The following is a 15736-nucleotide window of genomic DNA, read 5'->3' on the forward strand; positions in this document are numbered from 1 at the left end:
AGCTGACGACTTTCCTCGCTTACACACATCTGTGACTCGAAGGCGAATCACCGGAGGATTTCCGCGAGTGTATTCATTAACCACGTCAATAGTGAATTTCTCTCATACAAGTGATCATGTCTTGCACAGGATGCTCGTGCCGTCAACGTGCTGGGGAAACTCCCCTCGCGATATGGGCACCCCCAAGCAGCGAGATCGCACCCTCATTGTCTCTGGTGAGCTGGTTCGATGATCAACTTTCCCGAATGCAAGGGGATCTGATCCAGAACAGTTTCTTCGGCATTCCCGAGGTCGGCCGCATCGATTTCGACCCTCGAAGAAGATCACGACTCTTCGATGCTCTTTTTTCGAACGACGCGATAGAGACCGAGATGAAATTCCACGAGAATCCGAAAACAAATCAAGTGGAATGCCAGCTGAGCACCGGCTGTGGAGATTTCTTCAGACCAGAGGACATCGAAGTTAATGTCAAGGATCGCAATGTCGAATTCAAAGCTCGCCGGGAACAGAAATCGGAGGACGGTCACAACTACACTGTGCGAGAAGTCCGACGCGTTTTCCGAGTTCCTGGGAATGCAGCGGTCGACAAACTTCACGCCGAGATGGGTCCCAGCGGGAAAGTGATGCTTTCCGCCCCGTTGTTGGAGCCGAAGCCCATCGAGAGTAAAGTAGATGGGCCAGTGCCGATCAAAATCAACAGGCAGTGAATCCGTGCTACGAATGTAGGGAATCCCATTTGACACCCGACAAGCGACGAATATTTTCTTGCTCGTCGGCATGTTTCGCGCGTCTGACTAGAGTATCACACGTCATCGATCACTCCGTATGGAAGTGAATGCAGATCACCCTAGTTTCGCGATCAGATGCGCAAAGAATTGCATTTCTTGAAAATACCGCGCGTTAATAAATGTTTCCGCTTCCGTATTTGCAAAATTGTGCGTCTTCATTTTTCTAGCGAGACCTCGCCGTGAGTTCTTCCCTCATTTCTCGACGCATGAGAGTTTCATGCTTTGAGGGCGGGCGGTAGACAGCCTTAGGAAACAACAATATCCAGCCTCAAGAGTGTCATCCGCCGTTACCGGTACCGGGTTAGATTCCCGAACAGCACATGCGGAAGGAACGGAGAGGAGCTTTTCGAAAGAATCGAAGCTCGAACGAGCCAGTGTTCAATGGGGGTGTCCGCAAGATGAAGTCAGGTCAAACTCCATCGAGTTCCGTCGAATCCGTCGTGCCTCCTTTCGGGGAGATTTACAATGGAGCCGCAATCGCCGGGTTAGCCGAGAGTCGATCTCCAAACTGCTCCCTTCATTGAGGATCTCCACCACAGTGCAGACGACCGTGCCCTGAAGAGAAGAATCATGTCATCCCCACTGCGGGACCTATTCTTCACTGTTCGTCCGAACCGTCCACGTTCGAGAGTCATCATCAAGTCCAGGATCATCGCACGAACTAATCATGTAAATAACTTATTCGCGTGGCGCGTCTCCAGGCGCATCCATGTTTCACCCTTTATCCCGACTAAAAAGTCTACAAATTGAATTGAATTGAGCCCCCGACGCAGAGAGCTTCCAGTGCGATTCTATCACACCCGAAAAAGAGCAACCGCGAAATATCTCTCTCTGACTGGATCGCGACCGTGATCCCGCAGCATAGCCGATGGTCGCTCTGACGTTGCTTTATCGGTTGTTCCCGCTGCAATTGGATCGTGGAGCATCAAATTGCGGACGTCCGAGAGGTCAACGTTCAGCACCTACGTCGCTTCTCCAACCGGAGTTGTTCCATCCTCCCAGACTTCAGATTCTACAAGTCGTCTACACGAGCACACGTGCAGTATCATGAATTTCGAATGTCATCCGGAGAGGGCTCCGCAGTCGTCGAGGCGATGAATCGAAAATATGCTGCATAAGACACCGAGGCGATTCGAGGTTCCGAGGGAGTCGCTGCGCGCCTCAACAATTTGTCCGGAAGAAGAGCAGGGAAGAAGTCATTCTTCCATTTACCACCCCCTCGATTGCTGTCCCTCAGAGTGAGCCTTAATATTCAAGCTCGTGGGAATGATCAAGCTCACTCATTGTGTTGAAATTGAGAGGACGATTCAGCCACAGCCGGACTTATCCATGCAACTATGATAGTCTTCGAGTGACCGGGAGATTGATTAGGTTTCATTGATTCCCGAACCGCGCGGCTAGGTTGAGTTGGACGAACCGAGCGCTTGCTCAGAACACGTAAACAAGAGTCATTCGGCGTCTTGCGTGTGAGTCATCGCAGCGGCGTGTGTCCCGGGTCGTGAGTCGTGAGCGGTGGCCAAAGTGAACAGCTTGCGAGTGACTTCATCCGCCTACACTTCGCTGTCGCCAGCGAGCGTACACAACTCGACAGAACATTCGCGGCGAGTATTCTCGACTCTGACCAAAGCGGCCAGGTGGCGCTGCCCTCCACATATAAAGTATTATGTGTGCTGGACGGCGCAAAACGTGCAAAGAGCGCGAACAGTGAACTGTTGCAGCTGTCTTGGGAGCTGAGTTGTCTAGCGCTCTACAACTCGATCAGACATGAAAACTCCAGCAATCGGTATAGATCTCGGAACGACCTACTCGTGTGTTGGTGTTTTCCGCCATGGGAAAGTGGAAATCATCGCTAACGACCAGGGAAACCGCACAACCCCATCTTACGTTGCCTTCACCGACACGGAGAGACTCATCGGCGATGCCGCCATCAATCAGGTCGCCATGAACCCGGAGAACACGGTTTTCGACGCTAAGCGTCTAATCGGGAGACGGTTCGATGACGCGGCCGTGCAGAGTGACATGAAACACTGGTCGTTCAAAGTTGTCAGGGATGGCAATAAACCGAAGATCCAGGTGGAATTCAAAGGTGAACGGAAAACATTCAACCCCGAGGAGATCAGTTCCATGGTGCTTGTCAAAATGAAGGAAACCGCTGAAGCTTATCTCGGCGGCGCGGTGAAGGATGCGGTTATCACCGTCCCCGCGTACTTCAACGATTCCCAGAGGCAGGCCACCAAAGATGCCGGGACCATTGCCGGACTGAACGTTCTCCGGATAATCAACGAACCTACGGCCGCAGCTATCGCCTACGGCTTGGACAAGAAAGGCACCCACGCCGGAGAGCGTAACGTGTTAATATTTGATCTCGGTGGCGGGACGTTCGACGTTTCGATTCTCTCCATCGACGAAGGTGTTTTCGAAGTCAAATCCACGGCCGGCAACACCCATCTCGGCGGTGAGGACTTCGACAATCGAATGGTGAATCATTTCGTCGAGGAGTTCAAACGGAAACAGAAGAAAGATTTGTCTTCTAATAAACGCGCGCTGAGACGGCTCCGGACAGCGTGTGAGAAAGCCAAGAGAACGCTTTCGTCCTCCACGCAAGCTTCCATTGAGATCGACTCCCTCTTCGAAGGAGTCGATTTCTATTCGATTCTCACCCGGGCTCGCTTCGAAGAGCTCTGCTCGGATTTGTTCCGCTCGACGCTCGAGCCGGTAGAGAAAGCATTGCGCGATGCTAAAATGGACAAAAGCAAAATCAATGACGTCGTGCTGGTGGGCGGTTCCACACGCATCCCGAAGATCCAGAAACTTCTGCAAGATTTCTTCAACGGCAAAGAGTTGAACAAGTCGATCAATCCAGACGAAGCCGTCGCGTACGGCGCCGCAGTTCAAGCCGCCATCATCAGCGGAGACAAATCTGAAGTTGTCCAGGATTTGCTCCTGTTGGACGTGACGCCGCTGTCGTTGGGTCTCGAAACGGCGGGCGGAGTCATGACGACGCTGATCAGTCGGAACAGCACTCTGCCAACGAAGCAGACCCAAGTATTCACGACGTATTCCGACAATCAACCAGCTGTGACCATCCAGGTCTATGAGGGCGAACGAGCCATGACGAAAGACAACAATCTCCTCGGCAAGTTCGACCTGACAGGCATTCCTCCGGCGCCCCGAGGGATTCCTCAGATAGAGGTGTCGTTCGAAATCGATGTCAACGGAATCCTGAGCGTTTCTGCTGCGGATAAGTCGAGCGGAAGACAAAACAAGATCACAATCACGAACGACAAGGGACGTCTTAGTAAGGAAGACATCGATAAAATGGTCCGGGACGCCGAGAAGTTCAAGGATGAAGACGATAAGCAAAAGGCGAGAATCGCCGCGAAGAACGCTCTGGAAAGCTACTGCTTCGGTGTCAAGGGTACTTTCGACGGAGACTACGACAAGATCAAGGACAAAATCTCTGAGTCAGATCGCAACTCGGTGTTGAGCAAAATCCGAGAGACCCTCCAATGGTTGGACTCGAACCAGCTCGCCGAGACCGTAGAATTCGAAAGCCGTAGGAAAGACCTCGAGCAGTTTTGTCGACCCTTCGTCACGAAGTTGTACCAAGACGGAAAAGCTCCGCAAGGCGGACCCACAGTCGAAGAAGTCGATTAATCCGATAAGCTTTGTAACTGGGCGGAATTCGATATGTATCTAGACGGGTTGACGTACAGGATATTCCGAGAGAGACTCGCTGACCCCGGTCGTAGTCAGTCGAGGGAGAGAATCCGTTTTGAGGTAGATCCTCGATGTAAAAATCTTTGCTTTGTGTTGTTTTTACGCTTCAGATTTCCGAGTGCTTCGCCAGTTTTCTTTCTTCCTGTTCTAGCCTAAATTAACGTTGTTGAACGGAGCTTATTGTTTGTCCGAGCTACGGGGCTGGAAGTTGTGCTCACCTTCGTCAGGATTCTGGGAATAAAATTCCGATACCGATTACCTTAGTCGTATCGGGCTCCATTTGCGGGAAGGTGATAAGCATCAAATGCATGGAAAAATCACGTCATGTCCAGGGAACAGCTGGGGATTTATTAACCGAGCTGTGTGCCGAGGAGCTCTCCAGTCAAAGGGAATTACTCAATCATGCGCGATGCCACCACGATGACGCGAGCGTCAGGTGTCAACCCTGCGCGCAGACTCGAGGGATCACAATCGTCTGGTAGCGTATGCTGAATTCGTACTCTGTGGCCGATAGTACGCAGTCCATCAGATGACGCCAGGTTGAGATTTGCGTGCACTTGAACGCTTCTTCCGTCAACGCTGATAAATACATCTTTCGAGTAAGGCATTTGAGGGAGATTGAGACTCACGAGGAAGACGTGCTTGTCTCCGTAGATCTCCCTCCGAACGAAGGGGTACTCATCAACAGGGAAAGCAGAGGCATTCGCTCCTTCCGAAAGTGCAGCGGCTCCGATTGGAGTATGCTGGTCGCTTTCTTCTTTACTCGTGGGGGCCATCGTTGCTTCTTTCTTGCGGCTCGATCTATCCGGGCTTGAGCTCTCCCTCGAGTCTGTGTGCCGAATGTCTGCGGAAACCTCGAGCGGCGAGAATTCGCTTGCCACCAGAACGCTGATCGTTGCCAATCGAATGGAGAAAGTGTAGTAGAATATCGATCGGCAGATCAAATGTTTGCCAATGTGGTGATCTAGATATCAGACTTCATCTAGATATCGATTTATCTGATTCCTTGGTTTCGACAACCAGACTCATTACCATTCAAGGAACTGGTCTTCGGGGAATCATGGATGCTTCACGAGCAATCGAATGAAAGTTCTGGATCGGACTGTCCCATGAAGGGAATCAAGAAGTCTGAGAAGCATAGGTTCGGTAACTTCGGTCTGGAACGAACTGTCCTCGAGTCGTCTCGTTTGAGATTTGAAGCAGCTAGCGAAGGAAGGCTCGGGACTCTGGACCCTCCCTTTTCCTTCCTCGGGGGTGAAATCAACCGTGGGACAGCTGAGGACTCAGAAGATTTATTCTCAAAGCCTCCGTGTCGGAAGCTGTACAATTCTGCTCGATCGCCTCGATGGCGGTTTCCCGGCTGCGTAAGGGATGGTGATCTTCAGAAGGCCATCTGGTGACAGAAGTCCGCGAAGATTCTCCAAATCGCACCACATTGGAGCCGGCAGAGACAGATGGATTTCATGCGAAACGCTTTTGTCCGTGGTTTTGAATTCACTGGTCGCTAAAATCGATACGACGACACCGTCGCTCTCAAGCTTGATGTTGTTGACGTTCAATTTCCCTGACGTATCGATGCGGAGGATGCACTCGTACCGCTTCTTCTGGTCGCATCGATGGAATTCTAGATCTTTGAAGATTGGTTGATTCGTACGGAGGTCTATATCTTCGTCGTATATTTCGGCCGTCCTCCTCCTCCCTCTGCTTACGGCTTTCTTGCATCGCATTCCAACAGTCGACAGCCGTAATTGCGGATTGAGGTTCTTTCCTTCCTCTTGCCTTCCCTGCTCGGGACGCGCAGTAGATCGCAAGTTCTCGCTCATCTTGGTGCCACTGAGCGATGTAGTCTGACGAGAACACGCCGCCCAACTAGCTCGGATATCGGTAACAATTCTCGCTCTCGTCGAAGACTCGCCTAATAGATAACTCTCTCCCCGGGATATCACATTCCTTAGCCGCATCCTCCAATGAATATGGCTTGCGAGTACGAAACATTCGAGTTGCCCCGCAAGCCGGGTCGAGTTGTCGAAGTCCAAATCGAAGCTTGGACTTTTTGGGGCCGAGAAATTCAGTCGCAATACACTCCGAAAGAAATCAAGATGCGTCTTTTACCGCGGCGTTTGACTCTCTCCCTCAATTTCACTGACGATTTTCAGTTTTGGGTACATGATCCAAGCCAAGCATCGGGAAATTGCCCTCACATCAAACCTGCTGCAAAATCCTCAACTCCGATTGTTACTGCGTACCCGCATGGCACCCTCGAAGAGCTTAGGAGACCGCTCACCTCGTATCGTCATGCTCATCGGCCTGGATGTCCTACAACTCCCAAACCTAGCGTCTCAGGTCCCTTCCATTATGAGCTCAGTGGGGAAACCTGAGCGGAAACCCGACCCCATCGTGAAGGAAGGCGACCGCCATCTCTGTTTGCATCGAAGTCCGTCATCCCTAACCTATCGTAATGCTCTCCTATTCTCGCACCCACTATGATCATCCATCACTTGTGAATAATGTGGAGGGCGTCCGACGACGTGCCACCCATTGGTTGCTTCCCAGGTTCGATATCAAAGACGATGACACGGAGTTACCGAGTTCTGAAGACCTTCTTGATTCAGACGACGATAATACAGTCCTTTCTCTATTTATCTCCTGAAAGAGTTCATCTCCTCAGAACAGGTCCTGTTCTTAGGAGATGTTATCCTGTTCAACAGGATGACCCCTTCCCTCCTTGTGATGCCAGGTCACACCAAATCGCAAGCACGATTCGGATCATATGCCTTCGCTCTCGGTATCTCCCCATCCCGCTCTCAAGCCTTCCCTCTCCTCTGAAGGAGAAATATTCATTAAAGTCGTGGATTTCCATCATGTACGTTCTGAGGGGATCTCGAGTATTGGAGAGGCGTCTACCCGAGACGCGGTGTCCCGTATTGAACACGTTCTTCGAACGAACGTTTTTTGAGGATGCTAGGCCATGAACGGTGTTCTTGTCGGGAATCGAAAACCAAGGCTCTCAAGCTCGCATGAAAATACTGACTGCACTTTATTATTTGAATGTGGACTGAGCGAATGATATTACACTCATCTTGAGATCACGTCGTCCATGGTGGTTCTGCATATTGTTCTATTATAGACTTTCCTAACATGATACAGGCTTCACTCGCGATCCAAGTTATATCGGGATGCAGGGTCCAAGTAAACTCCTCGCGCTGTACTCTAGACACACACTGTCAGATTAGGGTACGGTTGATATTTAGAGGAAGTCATTTTCGGGAACACTAAGCGCGAATTCGAGATGTACCCATGGAGTCGACGATGAGATCACTTCCTGTTGATCTTGATCGGCACAGGTCCTTTCGGTTTGTTCTCGATCGGTTTCGGCTTCAGCAATGGAGCAGTGAGCATCACTTTTCCGTTCGGACCCATCTCGGCTTGAAGTTTGTCGACTTCGGCGTTTTCGGGAACAGAGAACACGCGACGAACTTCCCTGACCGTGTAGTTATGACCGTCTTCGGACTTCTGTTCGCGGCGAGCTTTAAATTCGACGTTCCGGTCTTTCACATTGACTTCGATGTCTTCCGGCCGGAAGAAATCTCCGCATCCGGTGCTCACTTGACATTCAACACGGTTCTTGTTGGGATTCTCATGGAACTTCATCGCCGTGTCGATGGCGTCGTTGGAGAACAGAGCATCGAAGAGTCGCGATCTCCTGCGAGGGTCGAAATCGATGCGGCCAACTTCAGGAACATCGAAGAATCTGTTCTGGGCCAAATCCCCTTGCATCCTTGCCATCTGATCGTCGAACCAGCTGATGAGTGACAATGAGGGTTCGAGCTCGCTGCTCAAGGGGGCCCACATGACGAGCGGGTGCTCCCTGGCACGCTGACAGCATGAGCTTCCATTGAACGCCATGGTATTTTGACGGGATCCAACTCCGGAGTACTCTTCACTGAGAACAACTAGCAGATCGCAGGACAGGCAGAACTCGAGAGAACGTTTGAACCTCTTGGCTTAAGTCAGTGGTTCGCGCTCAAGGCGAGTCGAATGTGTACTGTGATCGCTCCGCTCGCGCGCTTCGCTTATATACCCTTTCCCTCGGAGCCCTCTGGATCCTTCTCGAATCTGCGGGCGCGGACGAGAAACATCGTCGGGAGACTGGAATTTTCGTCGCGGAAAATCGTCTCTCGAGTTTCAGATCGGAGTTCAAACACCGGGAACTACATTCTAATCCATCGTATGCAGTAACTCCTAGATTAAGGCTTTGGTTTGACCCGAATATCGATGTCAAACTGTCAGATTGGGTCTGGATAGGACTAGTGACTTCACAGACGCTCCGTATCTTTTCGCGGAATTCGATTCGATCGCTGCAGCTGAATCCAAGGATGTCAATCCCGAAGCATACGGGGGATTGGCAGTTCTCCCAATTATTGGATGTTTCCATATTCAACGAGAATGATCGAGTTGCCTCCATTTAAGCCCTGAGGTCTCCGATCGAGTCCCGTCGGCCAGTGTGGACCGTGGGAAATTCTAGTCACCTCCATGATGTTTCCTGGCTGTTTCAGCTCGAAACCCTGAAATTCAATGTGAGCAGACCTTCAGGGAATGCGAAAGTATTTCTGGTGACTAGACCGCCCTTCAACAATTGCAATGCCCGTTCGCCACATAGGACTGAGGATTTTCATTATGAATCTGCGGGAATCCTCTGAGCTCCCGAAATCCTGCTATCCGAAGACATCGTTCGCAGAAGAGCGAGGACGGGAGAAATGGGTCGGAGGATCGATTGCTTCCCTCGGTCGATCAGGGAAAAAAATTCGAATTGGAGACTTGGCAGCTTTTCACCGATTGAGTTAGTAGTCACTCAAGTCTGGCATCTCTTTGAACAAGAAATCGGTGATCGAGAAGACTTCTTCCGATCGGCTCGATCAGCGGTTCCGGACTTTTTCGCAGCGCAGGACCCCCTCCGGAGTCTCCGACTGTGCTCAGGACTCCCTGAAGTGTCATTCCAAACGTAGCAGTCGGCAGTTTCGCGAGGCAAAGGTGATTTTCCTTTCCACCATTGGATAAGCTCCCCCGAAAGAGCTAGGAATCTTGATGCCTTACGGCTGCTTTATTTCCTCGCACGCCACCTCGAGAATGGTTTCTTTTAGTTTCCTCTAGGTCCAGACTTGTTGTTGTCGCAACCCTACTTTCGCTGACGAGTCCTTAGGGAATGACTCCGACAGAGGCTTCAAGAACACAGCCGGAGTATAAAACCTATTCATATTCGACATGCTTCACTTGATTATTCTGATGTCTCGCTCCGCCGGGATAAATGTTCGCAAGGATCACTTCGTCAACAACCGGAATTCTGCCCTGAGGACGGCATGATCGTTGATTCCGCGGGAGGGCGGTCGAGCTGGTATCCCAAAAAATACTGTCAGATGAGGATTCTCCTCTATTTCGGGGTATACACCCTGAGTTTCGTGCTCGAGGATCGGTAAGTTCAGCTGCAGCTGTATATCGTCTTGATTCTGCTCTGAAGGAGTAAACTTTAGGGCGAGCACAAGCAGATCTCCAGAATTGGAGTAATCGGGGAATGGATTTGACTCCGGGAAGCCTGTAAGATGCTCGGAGCGGAGCTCTATATTTCGCACATATTCGCGAGACACGACAATCAATTGACTGAGCTCAGCGTCAGTAGGGACGCGACGTGCTCTGAGATTCCGTAGCGGATCCGCGGACCAAGTGTGTGGACCCGATTTATCTACATACATAAGCGAGCTGTCAGCGATGACAATGAGCCATCGGCTGCAGCATTGAATGGACAGCTTCCATACAGATGATGAGATCACCGCCTTATGATCTTCATCGGCGAGCGCTCTCAGGCCTGGCCCTCGATGGACTCGGGCCCATTCCGGGGTGAGAAACGTTGACCGCTGCGTTCTCAGGAGCTCAGGAGAGGCGTCTGATTCCTCTCACAGCGTAGTTTCGCTCCCCCCGTCTGTGACCTCAGAGTCGACTCCCCGAACTATGACTCTAGTTGGTTTCAGTCGCACTTCAATCTTGCAATCTCAACAGCTAATGCACGTTAGCATCCGAAAAAGTTTGGTCGAATCTCTCGTGTAACTCCATCTTCGCGTCCATCCCGTCGTTTGAGAATAGAGCATCGGAGAATTGCGATTTCCTACGGAAGTCGGAGTCGACAAAGCAGGGTCTAGAACATCCACGAACGTATCGGACTCAGAAACGTATCCCAGGATGAAATACCATATGAACCCTGAACCAGATGTACAGCAGCAGCGAGGGTTCCGGCCCGCTGCCGGAGGTGGTCAAAGGGACGGGTGAGTGGTGCGTGCTGTTTGGCTCGTAGCCTGCTACAGGTTCCCTTGCATGACACGATCTTCGATGAGACTCTGATTCGACTCGAGAGCCCCGTGGGGGCGAAATTCGAAGGAAACCAGGTTCGGTCGGAAATGGCAAACATCTTTTCACTCGATGCGACTTCCCCGATCATCGAGCGAAAAGAATGCCGCTCCTCCATGGATGGTCCCCGATTCAGGTTCCCGAAGCCAACATGCTAGTAATCAGCGAGAGAAGCTCCTGATCAGCTATTCGATATGTGATCGAGGCCTCGAAGGCCTGAGCGATCGAAGGAAAGGAAAAAGAGGCTGTGTATATTACACGGATGATCGACTTCATCTACGTGCGAAGGCTCCTCTCTCTCTCCGTTGCGATCCTCTGAGGTCCCGCTGTTTATAATGCGGTCTTCCCCTCGCCTAAATAGCAGACGACGTAAACACCGTCGGGCACGAGTATGATCGTGTTCCTTGTCACCCCGCTGATATCGTGAAATCCTTTTCCGGAAAATATCCGCGGAGAGGAGGGGGCTGAACAAAGCCTCTCACACACCAAATGTTTTCCGTGAGTTCCCGAAAACGGGTCCCTCTGTTCCGAGCACCCATCAGGTTCCGCAGATTCGATCCATGATCAGGATCAGAAATCCGATTTGTCAGCAAATGGTACCGATGTGGCAAGCGATTAACGAGTGAATTGAATGTTAGCGTGGGGGAAAATGGTGAGGATCAGTGCGCGAGCCGACCAACAGCTCTCGGAGATCGACCGCGGCACCACTTTCCGCGGCTTGCCTAGATATCGCCGCTTCAATTTTGCGCGGTGCGGACGCGAATCCTTTCCCGATGAGCCATCGGAGCTTGCTTTCTCTCCGGAGTGCCAAGAAGCCTAACTTCGAGGTCACGCTCGCAGAAAGTGTGGCATCTCGCAGGGCACAGCCCCTCGCCGGCAGCTCGACGATCGGAGACCTCCGATATTCGGCTTGTCCGATACAGGATCGAATAAGGTTTGGATGCCGGATGCTTTTGGAGGGAAGCCTTTCACGCCCGTGATCTTTTCGTCCTCACGTCGACGTTCACACGGAAAAAGGAAATCGTGAGGTGGCACTGCTCCGCCAAGACATAGGCGAGAGCATGGGCTGCCGTGATGAGGGGATGACCGATAAAATAGTCCGAGTCGAGGGACTCTAATGCTCAACTCTGAGAGTGTTCGACGAAAGCAGCAGCAGTAACAGATGTCTCTCGCGCAGTTATCCGCGGTCGATCGAGCTGGAGCTCTTGATTTTTCAAGTTTATCCCCCATGCGGGAAGGAAAGCTGCAAGTGTAGTTCACGTGCTCGCCCACCCAGTACATGTTGCCGCAACTTCGAATATTCGGCTCGAGAGTGTCCTCGCAATTTTGTCGAAAGGCGTACTCTTCTGCGGACATCTGAGTAGCGTATGCACATGAGACCGACTTAACATCCTGGATCATTTGCGTTGCAGCCATGCCGACTCTAGGAGATAGGCTTTACGAACACCGGCTCGCCGGTCGATTCTGTGATGTGGAGTTACTACCGAGCGATTCGTCGGACGGAATCAAGTGCCATAAGCTCGTTCTCATGGCTTCAAGCGAATACTTCAGCTGCATGTTTTCCTCGGGTGAGCGGGGCCTGCCTCTTCATCACCGGCGATGCAGTCTCATTTCCTCATAGCGACGGATTCCTCTGCCTCTCGTTGTTGTGAATCGCTTCGTACTCCGGAGATTTCACAACTACGACCATCATACTTCCAGTAACTAAAGTTTACCTCTTCGTTCGCAGGCATGCGTGAAACTACCGCAGATTGTGTGAGGCTAGGAGATTGTCGTTCGGACGTCCTCCTCGCTCTCATTGATTTCCTCTACAAGAGCGAGCGTCCCCTCGGTATCACTTGCGACAACGTTCTTGAGCTCTTCTCGTGGGCGATCCGTTGCGATCTTCCGAAACTCAGCGAATTTTGCTGGGAGTTCATCCGCAATTCTCTAGGACCTGATAATGCCTTCAGTGTCTTATCGTTCGCCATAGCTCATCATCTAAAGGACGTCAGGTGAGTTCTGCGCCGGAAATAAATGCCTGCCCATGAGAGTCTAGAGTTCCCCATCTGGAAGTTTTATTAGAGCTTCCACTCATGGACTTTCAGGAAAGAGTGCATTTCCATGATTCAGAATGCATTCAGTCTACTCGCCGATGCCGACGAGTGGTCTGATTTATCTTATGGAACGCTGAAAGAGATTTTATCTCGCCAAGTGCGGGTATACCACGAGGAACTCGTGCTAGACATCCTCATGCGTTGGACACAGCAGCATTCGGATGAGAAAGATATCCTCAGCCTGGTGGACGTCGACGGCATCTCTGAAACGTCTGTCGAAAAGTATAAAGATTTCCTGCAAAGCGTCCATTACGTCCCGAAAGGACCGACGAGCAAGTGAGTCATTTCGAAAGACATTCCTATTTCAACTATTACGGAGCCAATTCCTATCGCTTAACTTGCGCGCTGAGTCGTTCGGGGCAGAGCTCGAGAGTACCGCCCCATTCCGAGAATGTCGGCTCCAGATTCCGGCAATTGGAAAAAATTCGCTCCAATGAGGGCGGTCCCCTCTCGGTTCTCTACTGCCCCTAGGTGTCGTTCGATCGGAGGGGAGAGCGTAGGGATCGAGACCTAGGTTGCTCGCGTGACTTCTAACGGAAAAATGTTCATTGTCCAGAAGCCCTACATTCCACGCTCACCTGATGCTCCAATATAAACACGAAATCGGACTCTTAGCTGTGATCTGCGTTACGAACAGACATGTCGAGATTTATCGCTATCCAGAGATAAGCATCAGCGAATACGACCGGCAGGAGAACTACAGGGTGATGTGTTGTGCGACGCACACCGATGGCATTGTGATAGGGGTGTGTCGCAACCTGGGCATTTTTTCCTATAACCACACGATCCGCCAAGTGAAGTTTTGTGAGAATTTGCAAATGTGAGTGATCTAGTCTGTTCCTAATCTCTTTCATTGAGCACCTCCTCCGACATTGACGCGTCTGTCACAGTTCAAGGCTGTCTCAAAACTTAGGATTTTTCCACGTCAACAGACAAAGGGGTGCGGGATGCAGCACGAAAGAGGCCGCCGTCCTCGACGTTGTATCCGTCGGCAATCAGCTCTGGGCATTGATGCGGGACTCGCGTTCCAATACTTATCGGCTCTCCTTTTACTCGGCACATCTAAATGTGTGGGACTCATCGATCGAGGTCCCCAACGACGCCCACAAGATTATCGGTCCTCGTACCAACGTTCTAGGTCCAAATCTCTTCATTCTTCGGAAGAATGGAAACCTCATGTACGCTCCCGTTTCGGTAAGAGTGCTTTCTCTCTCTCTTTTGGGAGCGAAATATCCATCGGAGCGAGCCTTCATGGCCTAGTAGATGATATTCTTCCTGACGCGGCGGACTATTTTTTGCAGCACTTGCAGTCTTATTCAGTTTCCGAACTCCAAACCATAGAGCCCGGTCCGAATCGGAAGTTGTTCGACTGTGAAGGTCTTTACATCCCGGGCGGTCTTGTGATGATCCATGGCAAGGATACGGCTTGCGACTTCTGGACTTCTTGTTATGATGAAACATCTGGGGAATGGAAACCCGATGTCGTCAGGCTGGTCCACGATTCATCCCAGGACGACGAGGTTAGTTAGGTTTGGGCATCTCAATCGGCAAATCGGATTCGTCCGAAAGTGTCATCGCGGGAGTCTGTAGTCTCATTATCAGTAGCGTACCCTGGGAGGGAAGGGGGGCGGCAAGGGGCTCCGGAAACTCTCCGTAATCCTGTCGAGGAAGCTCGGACGTCAACCTACAACGATGTCTTGGCCTCATTTTCAGGATGTCTACGCCTATAAACTGTTCCTCGAAGGTTCTGACGTGTACCTAATTGAAGAATGGAGCTCTGGCACTTTCACGTTACACCGATGGGCTCCGCAAGATGTCAGATGGGACATCGTGAAAGTTTTCAAACAGCCGCGGGCGCGGCTCGTCGGCCCTGTTCACTTGAATGATTGTAATGCCGAATCGGACTAGTCAGCTGATTGTACATGGATATTAATGACGCTTATTGTTATTGTTATTTGTGGGACACGTTCCCTCAGTAGATCCTCCGGGTCATTGTGCCGGCAGCAGGAATTAAACCCACGCCAAGAGGCGAGCGGCATCGTTGCGGCTTGGCACTCGACACCCGTCGGTATTGTCTCGGTCGAGGTTTCCGATGAGACCGAGTTTCTCATACGCAATGCGTGCCGCCTTCGACCACCCTTAAGTTTTCAACATTCAGATTGAGGTCCGACCGGGATCCGGACGTTGGAATGCTTAAGCATCAATCGTTGAAACTCGCAGCAGAGAGCTTTACACCAGTGATACAATCGTATGGTGTTCCGACATCCTACATGTCAGCCGCGACGAAACATTCCCGAGCCTTTGATACCTCTGAGGACCCTGGGAATCGTTTCCGAGAACCCTGACGCCCACGCTTATTGGATCCGATGAAGACCCGGAAATCGCCGGTCCATTTCGCCGGACAGTTTCGGGAACCACTGCTCCATGTTTCTGATGGGATCCGTCTGAAGAATATCTCCATGATCGACAACGCATATACTTGATAATGCGACAGGCCTCGTCATTGTTATCGATAAGTTTTCCTCAATAAATGGTTCAAGCCTCTGGGTCGACTCCTCCTTCACCACAGTTTCTCTGACATCAAGGGGAGTCATTGTAGAGCGTCAACATGATATAGAATACAATTTTCCATCGTTTCCGAAGATGCTCGAATTCTTCTTTCTTATTGCAATCCTCTCCTCCAGCATCCTCGTGACCATAGCAGATCTTACAATAAATATACATCCATCCATATAC

The 15736-nt window shown here is 51.1% G+C and overlaps 4 protein-coding genes across 4 annotated transcripts; 3 read left to right on the plus strand and 1 right to left on the minus strand.

Moving 5' to 3' along the window:
• On the plus strand, positions 1-860 carry LOC100903286 (alpha-crystallin A chain). The gene has a single exon (XM_003746885.2). The coding sequence runs from the start codon at positions 117-119 to the stop codon at positions 705-707; it is 591 nt and encodes a 196-aa protein (XP_003746933.2). The 5' UTR covers positions 1-116; the 3' UTR covers positions 708-860.
• A 1624-nt stretch (positions 861-2484) lies between these two features.
• On the plus strand, positions 2485-4756 carry LOC100902853 (heat shock 70 kDa protein cognate 4-like). The gene has a single exon (XM_003746882.2). The coding sequence runs from the start codon at positions 2553-2555 to the stop codon at positions 4443-4445; it is 1893 nt and encodes a 630-aa protein (XP_003746930.1). The 5' UTR covers positions 2485-2552; the 3' UTR covers positions 4446-4756.
• Positions 4757-7525: 2769 nt separating this feature from the next.
• LOC100903573 (uncharacterized) lies at positions 7526-8552 on the minus strand. Its single transcript, XM_018640862.1, has 2 exons — positions 7804-8552; positions 7526-7718 (listed from the first exon to the last, which is right to left on the minus strand). The coding sequence occupies exon 1, from the start codon at positions 8412-8414 to the stop codon at positions 7824-7826; it is 591 nt and encodes a 196-aa protein (XP_018496378.1). The 5' UTR covers positions 8415-8552; the 3' UTR covers positions 7526-7718; positions 7804-7823.
• Positions 8553-12127: 3575 nt separating this feature from the next.
• On the plus strand, positions 12128-15533 carry LOC100903430 (uncharacterized). Its single transcript, XM_003746886.2, has 7 exons — positions 12128-12472; positions 12634-12898; positions 12992-13276; positions 13557-13820; positions 13933-14194; positions 14302-14520; positions 14714-15533. Exons 1-7 carry the CDS (start codon positions 12319-12321, stop codon positions 14906-14908), a joined length of 1644 nt encoding a protein of 547 aa, XP_003746934.1. The 5' UTR covers positions 12128-12318; the 3' UTR covers positions 14909-15533.
• The last annotated feature ends 203 nt before the right edge of the window (positions 15534-15736 follow it).

Source organism: Galendromus occidentalis, unplaced genomic scaffold, assembly GCF_000255335.2.
Source record: "Galendromus occidentalis unplaced genomic scaffold, Mocc_1.1 scf7180000077508, whole genome shotgun sequence".
In the NCBI taxonomy this organism is placed as follows: Eukaryota; Metazoa; Arthropoda; class Arachnida; order Mesostigmata; family Phytoseiidae; genus Galendromus; species Galendromus occidentalis.

Excerpts from the sequence above, each read along its gene's own strand:
- LOC100903286 (XM_003746885.2), top strand. The coding sequence starts at position 117 with ATGTCTTGCACAGGATGCTCGTGCCGTCAACGTGCTGGGGAAACTCCC.
- LOC100902853 (XM_003746882.2), top strand. The coding sequence starts at position 2,553 with ATGAAAACTCCAGCAATCGGTATAGATCTCGGAACGACCTACTCGTGT.
- LOC100903573 (XM_018640862.1), bottom strand. The coding sequence starts at position 8,414 with ATGGCGTTCAATGGAAGCTCATGCTGTCAGCGTGCCAGGGAGCACCCG.
- LOC100903430 (XM_003746886.2), top strand. The coding sequence starts at position 12,319 with ATGCCGACTCTAGGAGATAGGCTTTACGAACACCGGCTCGCCGGTCGA. Across the intron at positions 12,473-12,633 it reads CAGCTGCATGTTTTCCTCGG|GCATGCGTGAAACTACCGCA; the intron begins GTGAGCGGGGCC and ends CTTCGTTCGCAG. Across the intron at positions 12,899-12,991 it reads CATCATCTAAAGGACGTCAG|GAAAGAGTGCATTTCCATGA; the intron begins GTGAGTTCTGCG and ends ATGGACTTTCAG.